The 21,677-nt window shown below is 43.5% G+C and overlaps 3 protein-coding genes across 3 annotated transcripts; all 3 read left to right on the top strand.

Moving 5' to 3' along the window:
- The first annotated feature begins 268 nt into the window (after positions 1-268).
- Positions 269-11,898, top strand: LOC118123523 (aconitate hydratase, mitochondrial). The gene is made up of 18 exons (XM_035180966.2): positions 269-364; positions 2,762-2,904; positions 3,409-3,667; positions 3,918-4,010; positions 4,303-4,461; positions 4,559-4,709; positions 4,878-4,982; positions 5,072-5,163; positions 5,307-5,412; positions 5,765-5,922; positions 6,031-6,104; positions 6,351-6,462; positions 6,643-6,825; positions 6,924-7,019; positions 7,192-7,383; positions 7,620-7,752; positions 8,194-8,315; positions 8,445-11,898. The coding sequence occupies exons 1-18, from the start codon at positions 329-331 to the stop codon at positions 8,574-8,576; spliced, it is 2,346 nt and encodes a 781-aa protein (XP_035036857.1). The 5' UTR covers positions 269-328; the 3' UTR covers positions 8,577-11,898.
- A 715-nt stretch (positions 11,899-12,613) lies between these two features.
- polr3h (polymerase (RNA) III (DNA directed) polypeptide H) lies at positions 12,614-15,361 on the top strand. Its single transcript, XM_035180646.2, has 6 exons — positions 12,614-13,015; positions 13,344-13,440; positions 13,618-13,704; positions 13,811-13,874; positions 14,215-14,440; positions 14,579-15,361. The coding sequence occupies exons 1-6, from the start codon at positions 12,905-12,907 to the stop codon at positions 14,627-14,629; spliced, it is 636 nt and encodes a 211-aa protein (XP_035036537.1). The 5' UTR covers positions 12,614-12,904; the 3' UTR covers positions 14,630-15,361.
- Positions 15,362-16,786: 1,425 nt separating this feature from the next.
- Positions 16,787-21,257, top strand: LOC118123306 (cold shock domain-containing protein C2). The gene is made up of 4 exons (XM_035180647.2): positions 16,787-16,994; positions 18,385-18,762; positions 19,794-19,916; positions 20,879-21,257. Exons 2-4 carry the CDS (start codon positions 18,581-18,583, stop codon positions 21,039-21,041), a joined length of 468 nt encoding a protein of 155 aa, XP_035036538.1. The 5' UTR covers positions 16,787-16,994; positions 18,385-18,580; the 3' UTR covers positions 21,042-21,257.
- The last annotated feature ends 420 nt before the right edge of the window (positions 21,258-21,677 follow it).

Genomic DNA, 21,677 nt, shown 5'->3' with positions numbered 1-21,677 from the left:
AATGATGAATGAATGGAGGAGTTATTGTCTGTAATGTCAGAATTTATGAGTAGACATGTTGTATATCAAGCAGTCTTGTTGTTATCATAGTCCACGATCAAAACAAAGTTAATAATTATGGATGTAAGACATGGTAAAAAAACATGTATGTATTAAAAGACAAAGTAAATAAAACACGTATTTAAAATAATAAAACGAGGTAAAAACATATTTTTTTAATTTATTATAATAAAAACGAGATATAAAAAATATCCCTGATGAAAATAACGGGCTCCTTCGCTCCGTGACGTCACAGTTAGGCGACACTCTCTCATTGTCAGTGAACAAAATGGCGTCTTACTGTTTGACTGTCACTAGGCTGCGGGTAAGAAAACGTTATTTCTCCTTTCGCAGAGAGTTGAGCTGTGTAGTTGTGCAGATACACGCGTGACCACGTGTATCTGCGGTCGCGCGGCGCGGACACACACACACGGTCCCGCGGGACCCGGGGCCGGTAACCGTGGAGCAGAGTTAACCGACGAGCCGCCAGGTCACCGTGTCCCCGTTTGACTCCGGTGCAGCTGGTTCGAAGCCAAAGTCCCACCTGAGGAAGACCCGGGTTAAATCACCGTTACTGATACTAACCCGGGTTAATTCAGTCCGTGTTAGTAACCTCCTCACTGATATGAGCACAGCTCGGCGGGCTGGTGTTTACAAGGTGATCACAAGGTTATAGAGTTGTGTTCGTGACACCTCACAGCTGAGGGGCCAGCAAGCAGAGTCTGTATTTAACTAGAAGTAAAATGAAATAAAATATTGTAAATGATGATTACAAACCTTTAATATATAGATGAACATTGTAATTTAAACACAACAAATGTAAACAAAAATGAGGAGATGGATGGTTTTATTCAAGCAGCACAAACAGGTCCATTAGATGAAGAAGTTTCAGGGTATTTTATGTATTAAAGACATTTTGCAAATATCTTTAGTTCATTCTACCATCTGCTGATATGACTAAATATTTCCATCTATGAATAAAATGCTAACCTAACAGAACTACATTGTTATCCTTACTCCAGCTTCACACTCACAGGGTTTATCCCAATATCTCGAATCTGAATTGAAGCCAACTCGGAAAATATGACCAAACTTCTCGCCCTAGAGGAAAACGTGTTCAACACTCTTAATGTTAATAACATGTACTTAAATCTTTAATGTAAGAAATGATTGTTTGGATAAATGTCATTAAAGATCTTAATTTGGCTTAATTACTTCTTTGGCTTCAGGGAGGACGGGATAGGATATATATTGTTTTATATACATGTTTTCTTTTCAGCTGATCAGTATTGTATATTTGACTCCTTCTATACAGTCTGTCAAATCGATGATGCACACATCCTCTAATGGGTTTATTTGTTATTATCAAGTTAGTCATTATTGTTTTCTCCTAAAACTATTGGAATTGCAGAATTGAAGTCAACAATAAAACCATCACTTGTGCCCAGTATCTGGATCTGAGTTATCTGAAGGAAAACCATTGTCTCACTTTTCTTTTAATTATAAAGTAGAGTTTGGGTGTTAAGCTCAACTTATATTGTTGTCATATGTCATATTTGGGTCAATATGAGGTAAATACTATGAGTGTTCAGTGCTTGGAATTGACATTATAACCAAACTAGACCTTCAGACAGGCTCAAGTTGAAACAAAGAGCTTTACAGTCATGGCAACACAAGCACGGGTTAGAAAAGAGACAATGTTCTGTGTTAGGAATAACATTTGTCAAAATGGAAAACACAGTAAAAAGGCAATTTATAAAGACATAAATACAATAAAATAATAATATGCATTAACACAATTATAATACAGACTTAAGCTGAATTAACAGCAGGATCAAAAAGGTAGCACTTTAAAGTTAGATTTAGATTGATGTGTTGTAATGGTTCTAATACTGGCGTACAGACAGTATTTGTGTTTCTCTTGTGCTCATACATTATTAACAGTGTAGGAGACGGACTGTCGGGCTGTCAGTGACGCTCCAGTGGACGAGACTAACTCCTGCAACATGAGCTGTGTAAACCTTCACCCAGTTTCACAGTGACTAAAGGACGATATTAAGCAACTGAACAGAGCTGCTTGCTTTAAAGACTTACTTCCTTCTCTACATAACCTCACCCACTGGCATCACAGGTTATATCCAGCTCTTAAAAGGCTCAGATAAAATAAATAAACTATCAAATATTATGTCCAGTAATGAGTCTCTGACATAATTCTGATGTAATATTTGTATATTATTATTGATTCTACACAGCACAATGCACAATGGGCAGATAGATTGAACAGTATTGTCTCCACTGCCTGTGTTTGCTGAAGCACATTGTCTGTTATTTACATAGCAAGGTCCTTTGTAAGAGTTCTAATAATTTAACAGAGCGTTTTTGGCAACTGGCGTAGTTGGAGAACAGCTAGTGAAATAGTTTGTTTGTGGGAAGTACTAATCTTGCAGAAATCCAGCCAATCTTTCAAGCCCTTTGTGACCAAAATGGTGGATTCTTCTATAGTCTTTGTGTTGGCCATATTTCTATTGGTTCCTGTGCAAGATTAGGTTTTAACTTACCTCAGCTGCTTTGGTCGCTGGTTATGTGTTCTCATTGTTTCATAGTTTAATTGCCTCTCTTTCCGCTCCATAGTAATTTTGTATATGTTGGTGCTAAACTCTACAATAAAACTTAGTTCATGGTGTTAATTGTCTGAATTGTATTATTTCTCCCCCTGGTCTAGCTGGCCCTCGGAACTGGTGCGAGACGGTTTCATGTCTCCGCAGCCTTCAGCGCCAGGGCCAAGGTGGCCATGAGCCGCTTTGAGCCCGGCTCCTACATTAACTATGAGAAGATGCACGAGAACATCAACACTGTGCGCAGGAGGTCAGCAGCAGTCGCCCTTTTCCAAAGTTCACATTCACATACACATGGAGGAATGGATGGTGTCAGGGACAGCTGCACAGTTAATCTCTGACTTGTCACAGCCAGCAGGGTCCAGCAGCTAACTTTGGATGACCTGTTGTTCCCCTTTTGACAACGTGCTGTAATCCAGGAATAGGAAAGGCCTTTTTGTCTTACTCACTATTAAAGGAATAGTCGGCCCCCATATGTTTCCTGTGTTGATGAGTCATAGTTCCTGGTGTTCGGGGTTTTCCTTGATTCTTTGCAACTGGTCAGAAATAGTATGTTACAGAATTTATGGGTTAAAATGACACATTTCATGCATGAGAGTGAGATCTCTTAATGTAGTTCACTGAAACATTATTCCAGTCCTGTGTCAGTTCGCATTTCTCATTAAATACAAACGGTATCAACAGAAAACATTCTTTATCTGATTCTACAAACCCAACACAATATTAACATCGTTCCACCAATCCACCCCAACAGGCTCGGCAGGCCTCTCACTCTGTCGGAGAAGATCGTGTATGGTCACCTGGATGATCCCGTGGGGCAGGAGATTGGCCGCGGACGCACATACCTGCGCCTGCGTCCGGACCGCGTGGCCATGCAGGATGCGACAGCGCAGATGGCCATGCTTCAGTTCATCAGCAGCGGTCTGCCCAAGGTGGCCGTGCCCTCCACCATCCACTGTGATCACCTGATTGAAGCTCAGACCGGAGGGCCTGAGGACCTGCAGAGGGCTAAGGTAAGGACTATCATATTGATCGTAAATATATCAGAACAGTCAATTACAGTAATAAGAGAAATGTCTAGAAAGTAGCATGTTGCAGAATAATCAGTATAACATAATGTTTTTTTGAACAAATTGTCTGATTTAGCACATCCCTGAAGGTCTAGTTGAATAACAGGGTTTAGGATTGAGTTTATTCTTTTATATTTACATGAAAATACCTGCAACATAATTTATAACATCTCTTTAATAACTCGTAACACAGGAGGTCAACCAGGAGGTGTACAACTTCCTTGCAACTTCTGCAGCCAAGTATGGAGTCGGCTTCTGGAAACCAGGCTCGGGCATCATCCATCAGGTTGAGTAAACTGATTTATAACAACCCCATGAATGGTTTTTCTGACTTTTCTACAACCCTACATCCCTTATTAAAATCCTGTAAGTGAAGTTGCACCATCACACACTGTCAGCAGTGACACATCATGCACTTCCTTACTCAGATTATCTGTGGCAGAGAAGTTAATGTAACATCTTGTCTAGTGCTTATAGAAGCTAATATTTCTAGAAATGTGCCTTTTATAAAGCAGTCCAGAATGTTTAGAGTCCCACGGGGGAAATGTGTCACTGACTGTGAAATATCCTCTCATCAGATCATCCTGGAGAACTATGCCTATCCTGGAGTGATGCTGATTGGCACAGACTCCCACACTCCCAACGGCGGTGGCCTTGGAGCCATCTGTATTGGAGTGGGAGGAGCTGATGCCGTGGATGTCATGGCTGGAATCCCCTGGGAGCTCAAGTGCCCCAATGTGAGTTCTTGGCATCTTGTGATATCATGTACATTAATTTGAATCTTTAGGTCGTCTTGTGTCCATCAGTGTAAGACTGTGTGCTTTTCTCCTTCAGGTGATCGGAGTGAAGCTCACGGGAACCCTCTCTGGCTGGACCTCTCCGAAGGACGTCATTCTGAAGGTGGCTGGAATCCTGACTGTGAAGGGCGGCACTGGAGCCATTGTGGAGTATCATGGTCCTGGAGTGGACTCGATCTCCTGCACTGGTAAAGACAAGATACATAACAAGACTTAAGCTGCTGGTGAGAGACCATATCTATGTTGATACATGAAAATCAAAGAAAGGAAGAACAATGGCAGCGTAAACTACCATATCTTGCTTGAATAAATGATACGTAATTTACTCTGTGGTTAAACTGCACTTTGACTTTCAGGAATGGCGACTATCTGTAACATGGGTGCTGAGATTGGAGCCACCACGTCTGTTTTTCCCTACAACCACCGCATGAGGACATACATGGAGAAAACCGGCCGTGGAGGTCAGTCACTTACTGTCAGTCTCTGTTTGCTTCCTCTTTATTCAATGTGTCTCAACTCCAACTTATTCTCCTTCTCCATTCCGTCTCAGACATCGCCCCCGTGTCTGATCAGTTCCTGGATGACCTGGTCCCAGATAAGGGCTGTGAATACGACCAGGTCATTGAGATTAACCTGAGTGAGGTGAGTTAAAGCCCTGACATTAGTCACAGATAAGTACTTATCTGTGTTCTTCTTTTTAACGTTTCCGAATTTCGAAAACAATATTTACAGCATATACAAATGAATAAAGATTATCCTTGTGCCTTGTCTTCCTCCTCTGACAGTTGAAGCCCCATATCAACGGACCATTCACCCCTGACCTGGCCCACCCTGTGTCTGAGATCGGGGCCATAGCTAAGAAGAGCGGCTGGCCCCTGGAGGTTAAAGTGGGTCAGTATCTGTGACACAGACATATTTCATTACCATTGTAACATATTTTCTGCTTTGTCTAATGGAATGTGATATTTCTTTCTTCGTTCTAGCGCTACCTGTGTTATTGAGCAGATAAGATCAGATCACGTTACAGCTCCTGCTTTCAGCGAGACTTACCAGAAGGAGTTGTGAACGCAGTATAATTCCAGTTATTTAATAACAGACTTGCTTGTCTTTTGTCTTCTCCTCCTATTTTATTTTCAATTTGTGTTATTACAAATAGACGAGCTCTTCAAACTGGCTGCTGTAACTGTACATTCCTTCAGTTTCCTCCTGCTCCTGTTAATAACATTTAACTGGTCTCTTGCAGGTCTGATCGGCAGCTGCACCAACTCAAGCTACGAGGACATGGGCAGAGCGGCGTCTCTGGCCAAGCAGGCTCTGGATAAAGGTCTGAAGTGCAAGGCCCAGTTCACCGTCACACCCGGTTCTGAGCAGATCCGCGCCACCATTGAGAGAGATGGATACGTGAGTCCGGTTAATCTCAACAAAACAAACTGATTTCAGTATGTGACCCATCCTGTGTGTGAGATACGTAAGAAGTTATTTCAACAATTCATGTTGTTCCTCTTCTAGTCCAAGATCCTGAATGATGTTGGCGGAATCGTTCTGGCCAATGCTTGTGGACCCTGCATCGGACAGTGGGACAGGTACGCACCTCATGTGTAATAATTAACCTCATTAGCAGCAAAGTCGTTACTTTCTCTGTTCTGAAACACTTTGGCAGAGGGCAGAATATTCTGGTAACTACCCTCCACACTGTTCAAATATTCCCCAGATGATGATTTCATAAAACTTTGGTGACCTTTTGTTTTGGTAACACTTTTAGATCCGTATCTCCTCCCTTATTCGTTGATCTTAAATAAAAGATATGTGTGACATTTTGTTTTCTTCAGGAAGGACGTGAAAAAAGGAGAGAAGAATACCATCGTCACTTCCTTCAACAGGAACTTCACAGCCAGGAATGATGCTAACCCGGCTACTCACGCTTTTGTCACCTCTCCTGAGGTAAGTAGGGCTTCACATCAAGCAAAGCACAAGCTCAGTTACACATAATTAGATAAATAAAGTAGCTCATACACACAGGATATTGGATTCCTAACAAAGCCGTGACCTAAGCACACCCTCTGTCCTTCCTCGTACAAATCTGAACACATTTCATTACTAATTGCTCTGTAATTCATTTAGATTGTCACGGCGATGGCCCTCGCTGGAACCCTCGACTTCAACCCCGAGACCGACTACCTGACCAGCCCAACCGGAGAGAAATTCAAGCTGGAACCTCCCACTGGGGACGAGCTCCCGTCCAGAGATTTCGACCCGGGACAGGACACCTACCAGCACCCTCCAGCTGAGGGCGGCTCAGTCCAGGTCATTCTTCTTTTTTTTTTTTTTGTATTGACTCTCGGCAACCTTTGCAATTACACCTTGAAGAACGGATATGTCTCACTCCCTGATTTGGTTTCCAGGTGGACGTGAGCCCCTCCAGTAACCGTCTGCAGCTTCTGGAGCCCTTTGACAGGTGGCATGGAAAAGACATGGAGGACTTGAGGGTCCTCATCAAGGTGAGCAGGAAGTGGAGGAAACCAATCACAAACTCAATAACATTATTAATGTCAACAAATTATATAAAAACAAGCTCAACACTCGTACATACATGTTCCTTCATTATAACGAACATGGGCATCCTCCTCCTCCTCCTCCTCCTCCCCTTCGTCTTTTCCTCTGCTGCTGTAGGTGAAGGGAAAGTGCACCACTGACCACATCAGTGCCGCCGGCCCCTGGCTGAAATTCCGTGGTCATCTGGACAACATCTCTAACAATATGCTGATTGGTGCCATCAACATTGATAACGATGCCGTCAACAAGATCAAGAACCAGCTGACAGGAGAGTTCGGAGGTGTTCCAGATGTGGCCCGTGACTACAAGGTGGGTTCCACTGGGGAATAGTTCCTTTTAAGTTTTTGTTTTATATTCTCTGGGCGGTTAAAATAGAAAACTGTGTTTGTGCTATTAAACTAAAAAAGCCTCTGGCCAGTTTAGTACTTCTATTTGTTTCTGTCTTATGCTCTTTGAATTACCTTGTTGCCTTTATTTGTTAACTCTGTTCTCTCCTGACAGCAGTTTAACTTCTTCCATGATCTTTCTTTAACTGAATAAACCAGGCCAATGGAGTGAACTGGGTGGTGGTTGGAGACGAAAACTACGGCGAGGGGTCCAGCCGAGAACATGCCGCCCTGGAGCCACGGCACCTGGGAGGACGCGCCATCATCGTCAAGAGCTTCGCCAGAATCCACGGTAAATCACGCATTTGTGTATTTAGTGTGGCATGTTTACAGGCCGCCAGAATAAATATATCTCCAGCCGTGTCTAAGAGATTCTCCAAGTTATAATTACAGTACCTAAGTGCCAGTTTTTTGTATATAGGAGGTTGGATGTAGGTTTATGGGTAAATAAATAGATGAGAGCTTGACTGTTCAGAATAGAGCTTTCAAAATCATTTGCTGTTCGGGGGGGGAAACGATTTACAACAATATGGATTTTGTGTAAATGAAACAGCTAATTCATCATGAGAAGTGCTGCTAATCAATGACCCTGAAAGAGACACACTGCCTAATTCTCTTTGACCTTGTTTTTCTGTGCATCAAATATAATCCTGGCAGAACCCGTCTCTGGTTACGTGATAGAAAAGAGTCAGTGTCTTGCTGTTATTCTTTATTTTTCTCTTCTCCCTCACAGAGACCAACCTGAAGAAGCAGGGCCTGCTTCCTCTGACTTTTGACGACCCCAACGACTACGATAAAATTCTCCCCAACGACAAGATTACGATCAATGGCCTGAAATCCTTATCCCCCGGCACGGTGAGCAATATTCTGCACTAATGAAACATTGATCCAACGGACAGCTCAACCTCCCCCCAGCGTTATGTTAAAGAAAAACTGGATAAATGATTGACACCCGATGTGTTTGCCTCTGGTGTCCCTCTCCAGCCCCTGACAGCAGTGATCAAGCACGCCGATGGCAGCCAGGAGTCCATCTCGCTGAACCACACCTTCAATGAGACGCAGATCGAGTGGTTCAAAGCCGGCTCTGCCCTCAACAGGATGAAGGAGCTCCAGTAGTTGGTGGCGGGGCCTGTAGGGGCCACTGAGGGGCCTTGGTGTGGGTTAAGAAGGGGAGCAACATAGAGAGGCCGAGAGAGGGGCTGCGCAAAGAGCGAGAGACGGTTCTAACAGTAGATGTTAACCAGGCTGGATTTGGGGACAGCTGCAGTCACGCACACACACACAAACACACACACACACACACACACACACATACACAAGGTCGCTGTACAAATGAAAAGCGCACACACAAAGACATACACACAAGCACATACATGCACAGACAGATTACTGTGAAAGAAGGCGACAGGCAGACTTAAACACTGAATCATTCCTACGAGCAGCAGGCGACCATTTCAAACACAGATCCACGGTCGTACTTTCATACTTTCATGACACGTGGGCGTCACTAATTTATTTCTATAAAGTTGTTCCAAGTTCACCTCTGCAGAAACCGGCTTGTTGGAAGCTTAAACATAGATTATCATCTATAGTGTATTAACTCTATTTGATGAGCGTATTGAGCATCATACAAACCTGATTCACACAGATTTTTATTTTAAAAGTTTTTTGGATCAGTGACAAACCAACTGCAAAATTCACCTCGAGTCCAGACTCCAATAAACCTTTAACATGTTCCCAACAGCTCAATAAGCTGAGTTCCTCAACTCCCACGAATGCACTTAAACAAGTGTTTCTCAGTCACTGTGGATTCCAGCCACACTGTTAAACTCACGTTTATTTACTGTAACGAACCCAACGACTGCAGGCCCCCCCCCCCTGCTCTCACTCAGTCTGCGATCTTGGGTTCTACATTTAACATGTGAGTCTCTGTGCACTAGCTGCTGCTCTTCTCTGTCTTATGGCTCGATGTTACACCCTATTGTGTGAGAACATTTCTGTGTCGTCTCTCTCACACTAGGACAACACATCAGAGCACTTGTGTTCGCACTTTTCCTGCCATTTTTTTCTTTCCATCTGTTATTTGTCGTGTGAGTGTGTGTGTGTGTGTGTGTCTGCGCCCATGCACATTAGGTTAACATCGGTCTGTTTGCATCTGTCTGTCCCTCTTCGCTCCCGCTTCCTCTCTTTTTGGATTCACCAGGCCGGCTCATGCAATCCAAACCCCAACCTGATATTCGGTTTAACAGGCTGTAATCAAGTTCGTGTTCCAGTAAAGCTGCACAGGCAAGATTTCATGTAAATGCTGGTGTATAGACACGAGGAATCCTCTGTGCCAGTAGCAAGAAAAGCAGCGACTGTGTCACAAAATCCCCTCGTGTCCACAGAAACCTCCACACTTGTGTAGTAGATGTTTCTGGAGCGTCACAGATCAGTCGGTCCTCCAGCTCCGATGCTGACGTTACATTATGTCAGTTTGGTTTCTCTGTGTTAAAGTCCCAGTTTTTCACTTTGTCCTCACATCATCATTCAGTGTGAAATGGCCTCGTGTGTCTGTGGTGGGAGGAGACAGTCTGTCTGTGTCTGTCTGTGAGCTGAATGTGGTTTCAGGTTGAGGTTTGGTCCTCCGCAGCACGGGAAGGCCTGCGGTCCTCTTACACAAACTAACGCACAATCTAGTGTTCAGTCGCCTGTCCACTGGCACTTTGTAGAGTTCGTGGTGTCGTTTTTAGATGTGCTTTGCTCTGTGTCGTTTTCCTCTTCAGCGTACATCTGCTGTGTGTGACTCCATGGGAATGACTTACAGCTTGTGAAGCTCCTTATTCATACACACGTTTTCAGACAGTAGAAATATTTAGACTTATGATCATTCTCATATTTAAACCACAGTCTTGCCATGATGCATACGTAGTGTGCACCACTGAAAATAATGAGATTATATATTTTTGTGGTTTTAGGGATATTTGAGGTCATTGCTGCTATGATTAATTATGGATTACTGCTTCTCCTGTGGCTTTAGTCGTCCTCATCAGTACAGATGTTCTGATTCCATTCTTCCCTTTGTGATACTGGACTGAGAACCGATCCGATACCAGTGCATTTAAAAAAATACCAACTCCTGTAACGTATTTTAACAGCTGTATACTACTTACCCTGTATTGGAGTGATGATTGCTATCATTGTTGTATGACCTATTGCTAGTGTTGTAATTGGCAACACTGGTCCCCCCCCCCCACTTCGATGACTTTGCTGTTTTACTTGTGGGACCCAAAACAGACATAATTCAGTGTCATGATAAGTAAACAGTACTTTACAGTGTCCGTACAGCACAGCTGCTGTATTGGAGCGGTGAAGACAAAGTGATTTCTGGAAAAAGCAAATAGCAGTTTTATTTGGGTGAAACTAACAAACCTGGTATTTGGCTTTTTCTACACTGGTTTCAGAATATCTGTACTCATCAGAGTCTGAATCTGTCACTTCTTGTCGTAGAATTTCAACCATTTGGGATTGATACAGCTCCTGAGGTGAATCCCTGTGTACTTATGAATCACCATGTTTGTGATCTATAGCTGCACTTTGTATAGGGATGTGTACATAGATAATGAGCTGTTATTAGCAAAGAGAACAAGTAACTGTTGGTGACCTCCTGTAGTCGTTTATATAAACACGTGAGTGGTGTTCTTTAACCAGAATCAACATTAACTTGATGTTTTCTCAGATCAGCTGACTTGTGGATTGTTTGTTGAATGAAAAGCACAAACGTTGGATTGTAGCTGTTGATCGCTGCTGGGCTTTGACATTCTTCTGAAGGTGAAAAGGTTTTGAACTTTAAGGACTTCTTGGACATAAACGACTCCTTGTAAGGTTCGCTGTAAATTAACTCCACTGCCCAACACTTTGAGAATCATCACAAAACCTATTTCATGGCCTCACTAGGCTCATACACACTCCTAATCAGTGTATTATCATATTTACCAAAGATGCCTAATGACAATGTTAAGAAATAAAGGTAACCCATGAGTTATTTTTTTTAAATCACCAATTTTCATGTCACATTTCAAAAATATCACCATCTCCATAACCAGTTGATTGTGTATTTGGTGTTGTTACCTAACAAAAGACTGAATACTGGTTTTATGGTTCAGTTTAAACAGCTCTACTGTAAACGGATGAATCAAATCATGTTGTTCAGGAAGACGTTGTGTGTGGTGACACGTCGGTTGTGTTACTTTGTGCTCAGGTGGGCTCGGTTGGGTCAGGCAACGATTTCTCTGATTGTTTTTAAAATCAACTCATGTTCAGCAGTGATTCCCCCACACACACACTCCTGTTTCAACATTAAACCTTATTTTTGTAGATGGTTCAGAATGCAGTTTTGTAGCTTGCAAGATTGAAAATATAATATAAATGGAAAATTAATAAAGATTAAAATTCTGAAGTGAACGTTTTTTGTCTTTTTCTTCATCTGATGAGAAGAACATGTGATTCTCAGTGTTGTGATGTGAACAGGCTTCAGTTAATGAGCTGATCTCAGGTCAGTTTACATTCAGTGAGTACCAGTTCATCCATCTGTTTATTCAGCCATGTTCCCTTACACTTTCAGACCTGTAACTCGACAAAGAAATATTAACATACCTGTATGAACCTGTCTATTAAATATGTTATTTTTTATTAAACATCTTGGTATATTTAACAGCTTTGCATGTACAGTCACGTCACCTGAAATTATTGTATATATTTATAGAATTTGAGTATGATTATACTTCAAATAACAAATAATAGTACAAAGATAAAAACGTAAACACAGATAATAGACAATAAAAATGATTTAAGCAGTAATATAAAAGAACTGGGAGGGACTGTTGATGTAAAATAATAAGAATACATTTTTAAATACAAACTTTTAAAAGTCTTTTCAATGACAACCAGTTCAACGTAGGTTATTAATTCAAGAAAACAGAAGATATCAGAATAAATATCCCTCTTCATATCTGTTTTATATCTTTGAATATGTAATAAATATATATTTTTTATGTTGGACATAAATCATAGAAACCAAAGATCACGTTGTGGAGAAGAAACAAAAAAAAAGATAAATGTCAACAATAACAACCATGATAGAAAACGTGCACTGTGTCTTTAAGATTTGCGACCTGTCGTAAAAAACCCGCTGCCGTAAAACAATCACATGGCGACAACATGGCGACGTCGGTTTGCTGCAGATCAGTGTAGTTTTTGTGTCGTTGTTTCCTGCGCAGTGAGAGACTGTTGACATTTGTCCACTTTGTCCCGCGTTGTGGTTTGTAGAGAAAGCAACAGAGTGAATGTTGCGGTGAAGACAGAAGAGTTTAGTCCTGTTGTTGTCGGACTGACAGAGACACACTGGTTGTGGGAGCACAGGTGCAGTGTGTGTGTGTGTGTCTCTGTGTGTGTCTGTCTGCATCATGTTCGTGCTGGTGGAGATGATCGACACGGTCAGGATCCCTCCCTGGAACTTCCAGCGACAACTGAACGAGGCCATCAACGAGGAGCTCAACAAGAAACTGGCCAACAAGGTGCGTTTGAAACATCCACCAGCTCATCTGTAACCACCAGCTGTTTTTCTTCTCGTCCTCAGCCCCACCTTTTCCATTTCTGTCTATAAATCATGACCTGATGTTTAAAGATGCATGAGATCGAGGTGCAAATGGCTGCAGGTGTCAAAAACATCACATATCCAGAGTCACAATGATGCAAAGGGACAAAGCTGCACATGTTTGAGAAGCTGAAACCAGAGAATGTTTTAGGATTAATAAATGGGTTCATCAGTTTAATGGGACCAAGTTGGGATCGTTGTACTTTCACCATCTTTGCTGAGCCTGTGAACTTCTCTCGTGGCCTCAGGTCGTCTACAGCGTCGGCCTCTGCGTCTGCTTGTTCGACGTCACTAAGCTGGATGATTCCTATATCTTCCCCGGAGACGGAGCCTCACACACCAAAGGTAAGACGACGGCGATGATGGGGCTGAGATCTCGTTCTCGGGCACATTGTTCAATAAGATAAAAATCCATATATCTGCTTTTTTCTGCTGTTCTCACAGTGAGTGTAGGATTATGACGATATGATTTTGTCTCTTACCCACGATTTAATTCCCATCCTCCCTCCATCTTTCTGCCAGTCCATTTCAGGTACGTCGTTTTTCACCCTTTCCTCGATGAGATCCTGGTCGGCAAGATCAAGTACTGCAGTCAGGAGGGAGTTCACGGTAACTTTGTTGTTTTTTTAAAAACAAATCTCCATAAATGTATTTTCAAATCCAATCTCCGAGCGAAGAGAAACTAGATCTGGTTTCCACTGTTTCTGTGTTTCAGTGACGATGGGCTTCTTCGACGACATCCTCATTCCACCAGAGTCACTCCAGCAGCCGGCGAAGTTGTATCCTGCCCTCAAGTGTTGTGATGTCATCAGAACCTTTCTCTCACATTAATTTAATTACGTTTATATAGAACTGTTGCACCCCCCTCAGTAATGTTAACTTTAAATTAGAGTCGTCATCATCCTGATACAGAAGCAGCCGGCAGAGCAATAGAAATTTTCTCGTGGAACTTTTCATAGTAAGTTCCAGACCTTAAAAATGATATATTATACAATCATATTTATACAGACTTTTACAAAAACAGGATCTGGCCTCTTCAGCTCTTGTTCCCCACATCTTATTTTCATTCAAGTAGCTGCAGCCCCTGATCTGTTCAGTCTTCCTTAGCTGCAGCGTCAGCGATGAAGCTGAGCAAGTTTGGCTTTGGGAGTACGAGACGGACGAGGGGGCCCATGACCTCTACATGGACCAGGGAGAGGAGATCCGCTTTCGTGTGACGGATGAAATCTTCGTGGACACATCGCCGACGGGCCCGTCGTCAGCAGAGCCGGAATGCCCGCCTCAACCGGGAGAGGCACCTCCGGCAGAAGAGGTGGTGAAGAAAGATGCACCGTACACTCTGATTGTAAGAGCACACCTCAAAACGAGCACAAGTTAAACCTGTTAAAAGTGTTGCTGCATGTTTTTGATAAATGCGTGAAAGTGTATTTCTAAAAAGTTCATCCGACTCACCTCCTTCTGACCCCCTGTGCTGCTGATTCAGGGAACCATCTGTGAGCCGGGCCTGGGCCTCCTGTCGTGGTGGAACAATTAGCCCGGCAGAGGAAGGAGAGGACACCTGGTGTGTGTTTGGAAAAATGGACTCATCTGAGAGACAAGGGACGTTCAGCTGGAGACACAGAACTCTGTCTGTCAAGAGACATGAAGTGGAGGTGCTCTGAGCCGAGACGCACCTGCACCGTGACCGTCACACTGAGACTGTTTAGTAAATACTGAGCTTCACGTTTACTTGTGAAACTGTTCAGTTGGTATAATTCACATGAGGTTTTTACCCTGAAGTCAAAAGAAAGCAGGAAGTGAGTTAATAATGATGACACGATGAACTTAAATGTGACCAACATGCACAGATCACAAAATCTCACTGTTTTAGCTCAGTAGATTTTGCTCAATACTCAGTGTCAACTCTGCTACGGACACGTCTGGTGTCCACACTCTGGAGTTTTAGAGCCGATGAGCTATTATTACGGGGATTAAAGCTGATAAGGAGCCAAAACGCTTGTGTGGACAGAGATCGTTACAGTTTGAGTTAAAAAATGAGAGAAATGATGCAGTGACATGTTTGTTGATATGAAATGATTTGATGGTCAGATGTCTGACGCGTTTGATTTTCAAAATCAAGACGACAAGGACACAGCAATATGGTTTATTTTATGCAAAATGGGTTTCATGTTTGGTTCATCACATGTTTAACAGCTTTGTAATATTTAGCATTTGTCTATTTCATCCCTCAGTAAAGCAGACGTGTCATCAGCGTGAGTGGATGTGACCTGAGAGTCTGTCGTTCTGTGTGATTATAAAAGTATATGAAAAGGGGATTAGCCTTTAAATCCTGCAGTCTGAGGGGCAGTGAAGGACACGCCCGCTCACAACACCTCTGCCCTCCGCAGTCACGTTCAGTTTGCAGCCTCATGCGCACACTGTTGTGTTTGTTGTACAAGCAGAGATGCAGTGAGCTGTGTTTCATGTGACAACTGTGGGGCCAGTTGATGTTTGTCTCGGTTGTGAAACTGGGTCAGACTGTAAAGAGTTTCTCTCAGCACCCTCCACACCCTGCAGAGACACAGCCTATAGAAATCTGAGCTTGAGAACAGGAGGAACTCATTCACCATATAAATAACTAATTCTGCTGCAGGCTCAGAGGAGCGGTGTGTCCCGGTGTGCTCTGTCATCTTCCTGCACTGCAAAACGGTTTTCATCCACGTGTATGTGACGGAGGATGAGGTGAAGAATCCACAGAACGGCTGGAGTCCAGTGGAGAACGTTAAAAAGAGAGAGAGCAGCCGCATTGAGAGAGCGACATCGTGATGAACATCCTGCAAACACGAGGCAGAGACGACACCACACTGAGCTCACTGTTCCCCCAACACATTACATACGTGATGAGGAATGAGGAGTGTGTGTCCTTACACATCTTGTCTATCTCAGTGAGGACACTCGTTGGCATAATGTATTTGCTCGTCTCTTACTCAAACCTTAACTAAGTGCCTCAAACAGCAATTTGAAAAAGGGAGGAGCGTCCTCACCTTCATCACTTCACCCACACACAGGTTTACACAGCTATTCTTATTAGGACTTTGCATTGACTTCCATTCATTACATACAGCCTAACTAAACCCTTATCCTTAACCGTGACCAATTAATCCCCAACTATAACCTTAACCCAACCACAATTCACACCTTACCACTAAACTTAACCAGGACCTTCTATCTGGCATAATCTAGGCTGTAATCTATCCTGTAGCCCCCAACCCAAAACATCCACCATCACAACTAATTGCCTATTGGTCTGTGCTCAACATGGTCCTCACAAAGATATGAGAAGTACACACACACACACACACACATATAGTATTGTACTTCTATAACATCCCTTTTAAAAAATGGATGGGGACCGGCCACAATGTTTTCACTCCTTCAATTTGTCTCTCTATAGTTTTTAACTCCTTACTAAACCTTAACCATCACAAATTAATACCTAAACACTGATTCTAACCTAAAACTGAGTCTTCACCCTTCGAACAACCCTTTGCATTTGTGAGAACCAGCAAATATGTCCTCACAAAGTCAAAATGATGGTATTGAACCAATATTGTCCCTCATAACTATACAAAGACACACACACACACACACACACACACACACACACACACACACACACACACACACACAGAGGAATCTCCGCCAGCTGCGCAGACGCAGCTTCCTCCTCTCGCCGTCACATCAGGGTTTTCCGTCGCGCTGCTCGGATTGAAGGCGATTTATTTATTTCATTAATCGTTATATAACACACACCGACTTAATACACACACACACACACACACACACCAGACACACACACACACGCGCGCTCCTGTGTCGCTCACACGGATCGTCCTCCACCAACCAGCGCATCTAAAGCAGTGAGTAGCGTTTTATGAGAATATACGGTTGTTGAGGAGGCTGCAGGGTGTGTGTGTGTGTGTGTGTGTGTGTGTGTGTGTGTGTTGTGTCTGTGTGTGGCTTTGTTGTGGGATCGTTGTGTTATTTCCATGCTCGACACCACAACCGCTATCGAATAGATCGTATTCATGTGTTGTGTGATTGAAGGACAGATGATGTTCCCTCACCAGATGTGCACGTCTGCTCCTCACGCACGCACGCTCCTCACGCACGCTCCTCTCACCTGCTTTTGTCCAACTTCTATGGTCCAACACGTCCGACACCGACTCACACCTTCACCGCTACTATCAGCACATGTTCATCATTCATGTTCATCCGTCTGCTACGTTATAAACAGAGGGAACACAAAGAGGTGGAATGGAAACAATGGATCAGATGTTGTTTAAAGAAACAGGTGTGTGTGTGTGTGTGTGTGTGTGTGTGTGTGTGTGTGTGTGTGTGTGTGTGTGTGTGTGTGTTTCATAGACAGTCGTGTGTTCCACCATCATGGGACAGGGGAGGAGATTTGTCCCTGACCCGGGCCAGAGGAGCCATGACCCTGCTAATTCCTTTATCTTTATTTCTGCACATCCAGATGTCCTGCTGCTGCTGCTGCTGCTGTGCGCGTGCGTGTGAGCGTGTTTCTGTCCCCTCACAGTGCACGGGCTGTTCAGATAATCATCACCACTACAGGACCGCTGCAGTGTCTTATTGTATCATATTGTTGATAAAATCATTTCCGCTGTACTTGTGTAGCGATAGAACACATAGAAACACGTATAAACATATATACAACATATATAAACATATGTTAAACATGTATAAAACATACAAAAGGCTGTAGCCGTTCATTTGGGAATTGGGAGCTGACGTCACGAACGCACCACTGGAGGCGTGCTGCAGCTGTTCTGACGTCACGCCGCGTGTGGTGCTCCATCTCTGTCCCTTGATGAGTGGGCGTAAACACACACACACACACGCCCACACACACGCCTACACACACACACACACACACACACACACACAAACACACAAACACACAGTGTCAATTCACCTTTATGTGCTTATGTCCCTTAACCCCGGAAAACTGTACAGACTGTACTGGCAAGGTCACCTGACTAAAACGGATGTATTGTACATGTTAGTGTTGGATTAGATCTATTCATCCATCCCTCCATCCCTCCATTCATCCATATTATATATTATATTTTACTGGCTCAGTAAATCCCTTTACTTGCTTGGTTCTCTGACTTGCAGGCTTTGTGCAGGCGCCTCCTCTCTTTCTTTCTGTCCCCACATCAGATCTAAATCCACATGACAACTCTCTGATCTTCCTCTGTTCTCTCCCTGTGGTCTCCCGCCTCCCCACAGACTTGAAGCGACAGCGCTGACCTGGATAACCACCGAGCCTGCGTCCCACACTGAGCCCGTCTTCTCCAGGACTCTCAGACACAGCAGCGGACGGACAGCACCCATCAGCAGCCTGTGACCTTAAGGAGCAGCATCAGCATCCAACATCCCCTCCATCCTCCCCCCATCCTCCTCGTCCTCCTTTGACACAGCCGACATGGCGGACCCCGGTGTCACATCTCCCTCTGGGACTCCGCTGCGTTCCCCCAGCGCCTCCCTCACACTGTCCTTCCCCTTCCTGAGGGAGAGGAGCCGGGTGTGGGAGGAAGGGAAGGAGCCACCTTTGCCACGGGACCTGCCCAGCCCACTGCCCACCAAACGGAATCGCACCTATTCAGCGTAAGTATTCATTTATTTATCGCTGAGTTTATGTTGGAACATAGCAATGCACTTAAATAATTAACTATTTGACTTTTTCCCTTGTGTAAATCTTGAAATATTTCACAGAAAAAATATCTATATTTATCTGTATCTCACAGAAATGGATTCTAATTAATGAATCAATGCTTAATACATAATTTACTAATGTTTATAGATCAGTTTTAAGGGGTTGTGATGTGGAAAAATCTCAGCTGGAAAACAAACTCTGTTACAATCGTTATATAAATCATTAGTAATTGATTTACAGCCAATAAACATATGAAGTGTTATTTTTATGGAGCGTCACAACTCTCTCTGACAGCTGTAGTTGCTTTGCAGATTATATTACATAAATGATAAGCTCATAAAATACAATGCATTGCTGTAGGTGACATACTGAAGGGCACTGAGAAGAGCTCGAACCTCCACCAAGGTCCAACAGTCCTCGGAAAAATATCAGGCATGTTTAGAGAACTGATATTTATGAGTGTGTGAATTTAAATGTGATTTCATAACGTGACTGTTTGGCTTTGGGGGGAAGTTTGCACTCTACTGAGAAAATGTTGAAACAGCCTAAAGTTTAAATAAAGGAGTAAAATAAATCCTGGATCTGCTCCAACATGTAGGTGGATCTCCTCTGACCCGTAACGCATCCTTCCACCAAGTTTCATGATTATCTGACTCGATTATCTGAAGCCTTATTGGTGGGAGGTAAAAGTTTGTAAAGTAATTATCATCGTCCATCAAATCATTTTCCTCGTCAGTGATGAAAGGTTCAATTCTGTCCTGTTTACACTGTGACTCAGCAGATGAGTGTTCTCATCTTCTCACCTCCGTTACAAACCCTCCTCTTGCTGTGAAAAGGGCCTGACCCGTGATTTGTAACCGTAAATCTTTCTGCCTGTTTGTATTCGCTGCTGGAACAATGTGCCCGTGAGTCACAGTGAGTTGAGTAATGTGATGGTTAATGACGTGAGCTCTTCGTTGTCTTCCTCCCCCTCTGCCTGCAGCACAGTACGTGCCAACTCAAGTCCAGCGTTTAAGGGCGTGTGTAAGAACTTCTCCAGGTCACAAGGTCACGGCTTCATCCGGCCCTCCCACGGCGGCGAAGACATCTTTGTTCACATCTCAGAGTGAGTGACAGGAAACACAAAACCACGCAGCTCTCCCAGCAGAGAAACACAACAACATGCATTAGCTGAGGTACAAATAGAAAGCGCACGCCAACAAAAAAAACCTCCTGATGAAGTGAACGAGCTCAGCAGAAACATTGTTTTATGTACAGCAGGTACTTTTTTCGAAGGGATAGCTATTTTTCCCAACTCTCCCAGGACCCAGCTGCACCTGCAGCAACTGGACAAAGAGCACAGCGACTTCTCTGCACAGGCGATACATCAAATGTTCTTACAGCCTCAGCAAAAGCAAATGTGCAAAATATCTGCAAACCCAATATGCAGTTGATGATCCAGTTATATTTGAGCCAAACATCTTGATCTATGCTTCTCTAGTATATGTGCACGTGAAGAACGGCACTCTGGGAAATTGTCTCCTCCTTTAAAAGAGTAGTTTGATGTTTCCCAATTAGTTTATTTGCTGAGAGTCTCTTCAGTCTGTGTGTGAAGGATGAAGCAACGAGGCAATTTGTCTTCTGATATATAACTTAAACAACTTAATAAGGGGGCAGCACTGTTACCGCACAGCAAGAAGGTCCCTGGTTCGAATCCCAGCTTGGCCAGGGTCTTTCTGCAGGTTTTCTATGGGTTCTCCAGCTTCCTCCCACAGTCCGAAGACATGTAGATTGGAGTTAGGTTCATTCGGAGACTCGGCTGGAATTGGCTGCATCTCCTTCCTGCGACACTCAGAGAATAAGCGGTGTAGAAAATAAAGAAAACAATATACTTTTGTCTTGATTGTTTATCATTCTGATGTTTGGGGACAAATTAAATAGAGATTAGTCATAAATCATATGAAGAAACATTACTGCTGCTGTTCATCATCTCCTGAGTCACAAGTTATTTACCTGCAGTAAAAAACACAATGAAAATCTAAAATATTTCTCCTCATATATCATCGTCCCGATTTTTCTCCATTCCAGCATTGACGGCGAGTACGTCCCGGTCGAGGGCGACGAGGTCACGTACAAAGTGAGCCGGGTCCCGCCCAAGAACCTGAAGGTGCAGGCGGTGGACGTGAAGATCATACATCTCAACCCAGGGACGAAACACGAGACCTGGTCCGGGCAGATCATCAGCTCGTAGAACTGGAGTGTCGGGCCTGGTGGGTGGGGTGGGGGTGGTAGAGGTTCCCTGGGACTGGTATCATTCTGTTCTCTGTTTGACCTACACAGCACAGTGTGCAGTGTTAGTAAGTGCCAATCATTCAGTGGTGGCTGGTGACGACAGAGCTGATAAACTGTCTGTTTACGACACCGAGGACTTTGCTGTGTACGTGAAACTGACCATTCATTCATCGTCCGGGAGTCACATGTTTCATTTATCTTTACTTTCTGTTCAAAGTCAAATGTCTGATGGAATCATACAGTGGTGGTGAGGTGTGACCGCTGAGTGTATGAACAGGGAGGAGAGCGACTTAGGACAAGAGGCTGTCTTCAGTTTCACTTCCCTTCTTATGACTTTGTTTACTTCACCAAAGTTTCCAGTCTCTCATGTGAGGGGCAGATGACTTGTTATTGCAACACTGAACTGGAAAGAAAATGTTACAGTCTGAATAAAACAACAGAGATAATGGAAGTAAGAGAAAGATGAAATGACAGGGTAATGATCCGTATAGCAGCTAATCACATGCTAGTGGATGAAGAACAACAGCTAGTCCTACGTAGTAAGGGCATAGAAATACAAACGCTAAACTCCACGTTGAACAGTCATGTGACTTCC

The sequence above is a fragment of the Hippoglossus stenolepis genome, chromosome 16, assembly GCF_022539355.2.
Source record: "Hippoglossus stenolepis isolate QCI-W04-F060 chromosome 16, HSTE1.2, whole genome shotgun sequence".
NCBI classification, from domain to species: Eukaryota; Metazoa; Chordata; class Actinopteri; order Pleuronectiformes; family Pleuronectidae; genus Hippoglossus; species Hippoglossus stenolepis.
The sequence above is the reverse complement of the archived record's forward strand: the minus strand, read 5'-3'. Positions and strand labels throughout refer to the sequence as shown.

Excerpts from the sequence above, each read along its gene's own strand:
- LOC118123523 (XM_035180966.2), top strand. The coding sequence starts at position 329 with ATGGCGTCTTACTGTTTGACTGTCACTAGGCTGCGG. Across the intron at positions 4,983-5,071 it reads GGAGAAAACCGGCCGTGGAG|ACATCGCCCCCGTGTCTGAT; the intron begins GTCAGTCACTTA and ends ATTCCGTCTCAG. Across the intron at positions 6,826-6,923 it reads CTGAGGGCGGCTCAGTCCAG|GTGGACGTGAGCCCCTCCAG; the intron begins GTCATTCTTCTT and ends TTTGGTTTCCAG.
- polr3h (XM_035180646.2), top strand. The coding sequence starts at position 12,905 with ATGTTCGTGCTGGTGGAGATGATCGACACGGTCAGGATCCCTCCCTGG. Across the intron at positions 13,016-13,343 it reads ACAAGAAACTGGCCAACAAG|GTCGTCTACAGCGTCGGCCT; the intron begins GTGCGTTTGAAA and ends TCGTGGCCTCAG. Across the intron at positions 13,875-14,214 it reads CTCCAGCAGCCGGCGAAGTT|CGATGAAGCTGAGCAAGTTT; the intron begins GTATCCTGCCCT and ends CTGCAGCGTCAG.
- LOC118123306 (XM_035180647.2), top strand. The coding sequence starts at position 18,581 with ATGGCGGACCCCGGTGTCACATCTCCCTCTGGGACTCCGCTGCGTTCC. Across the intron at positions 18,763-19,793 it reads CGGAATCGCACCTATTCAGC|CACAGTACGTGCCAACTCAA; the intron begins GTAAGTATTCAT and ends CTCTGCCTGCAG. Across the intron at positions 19,917-20,878 it reads ATCTTTGTTCACATCTCAGA|CATTGACGGCGAGTACGTCC; the intron begins GTGAGTGACAGG and ends TCTCCATTCCAG.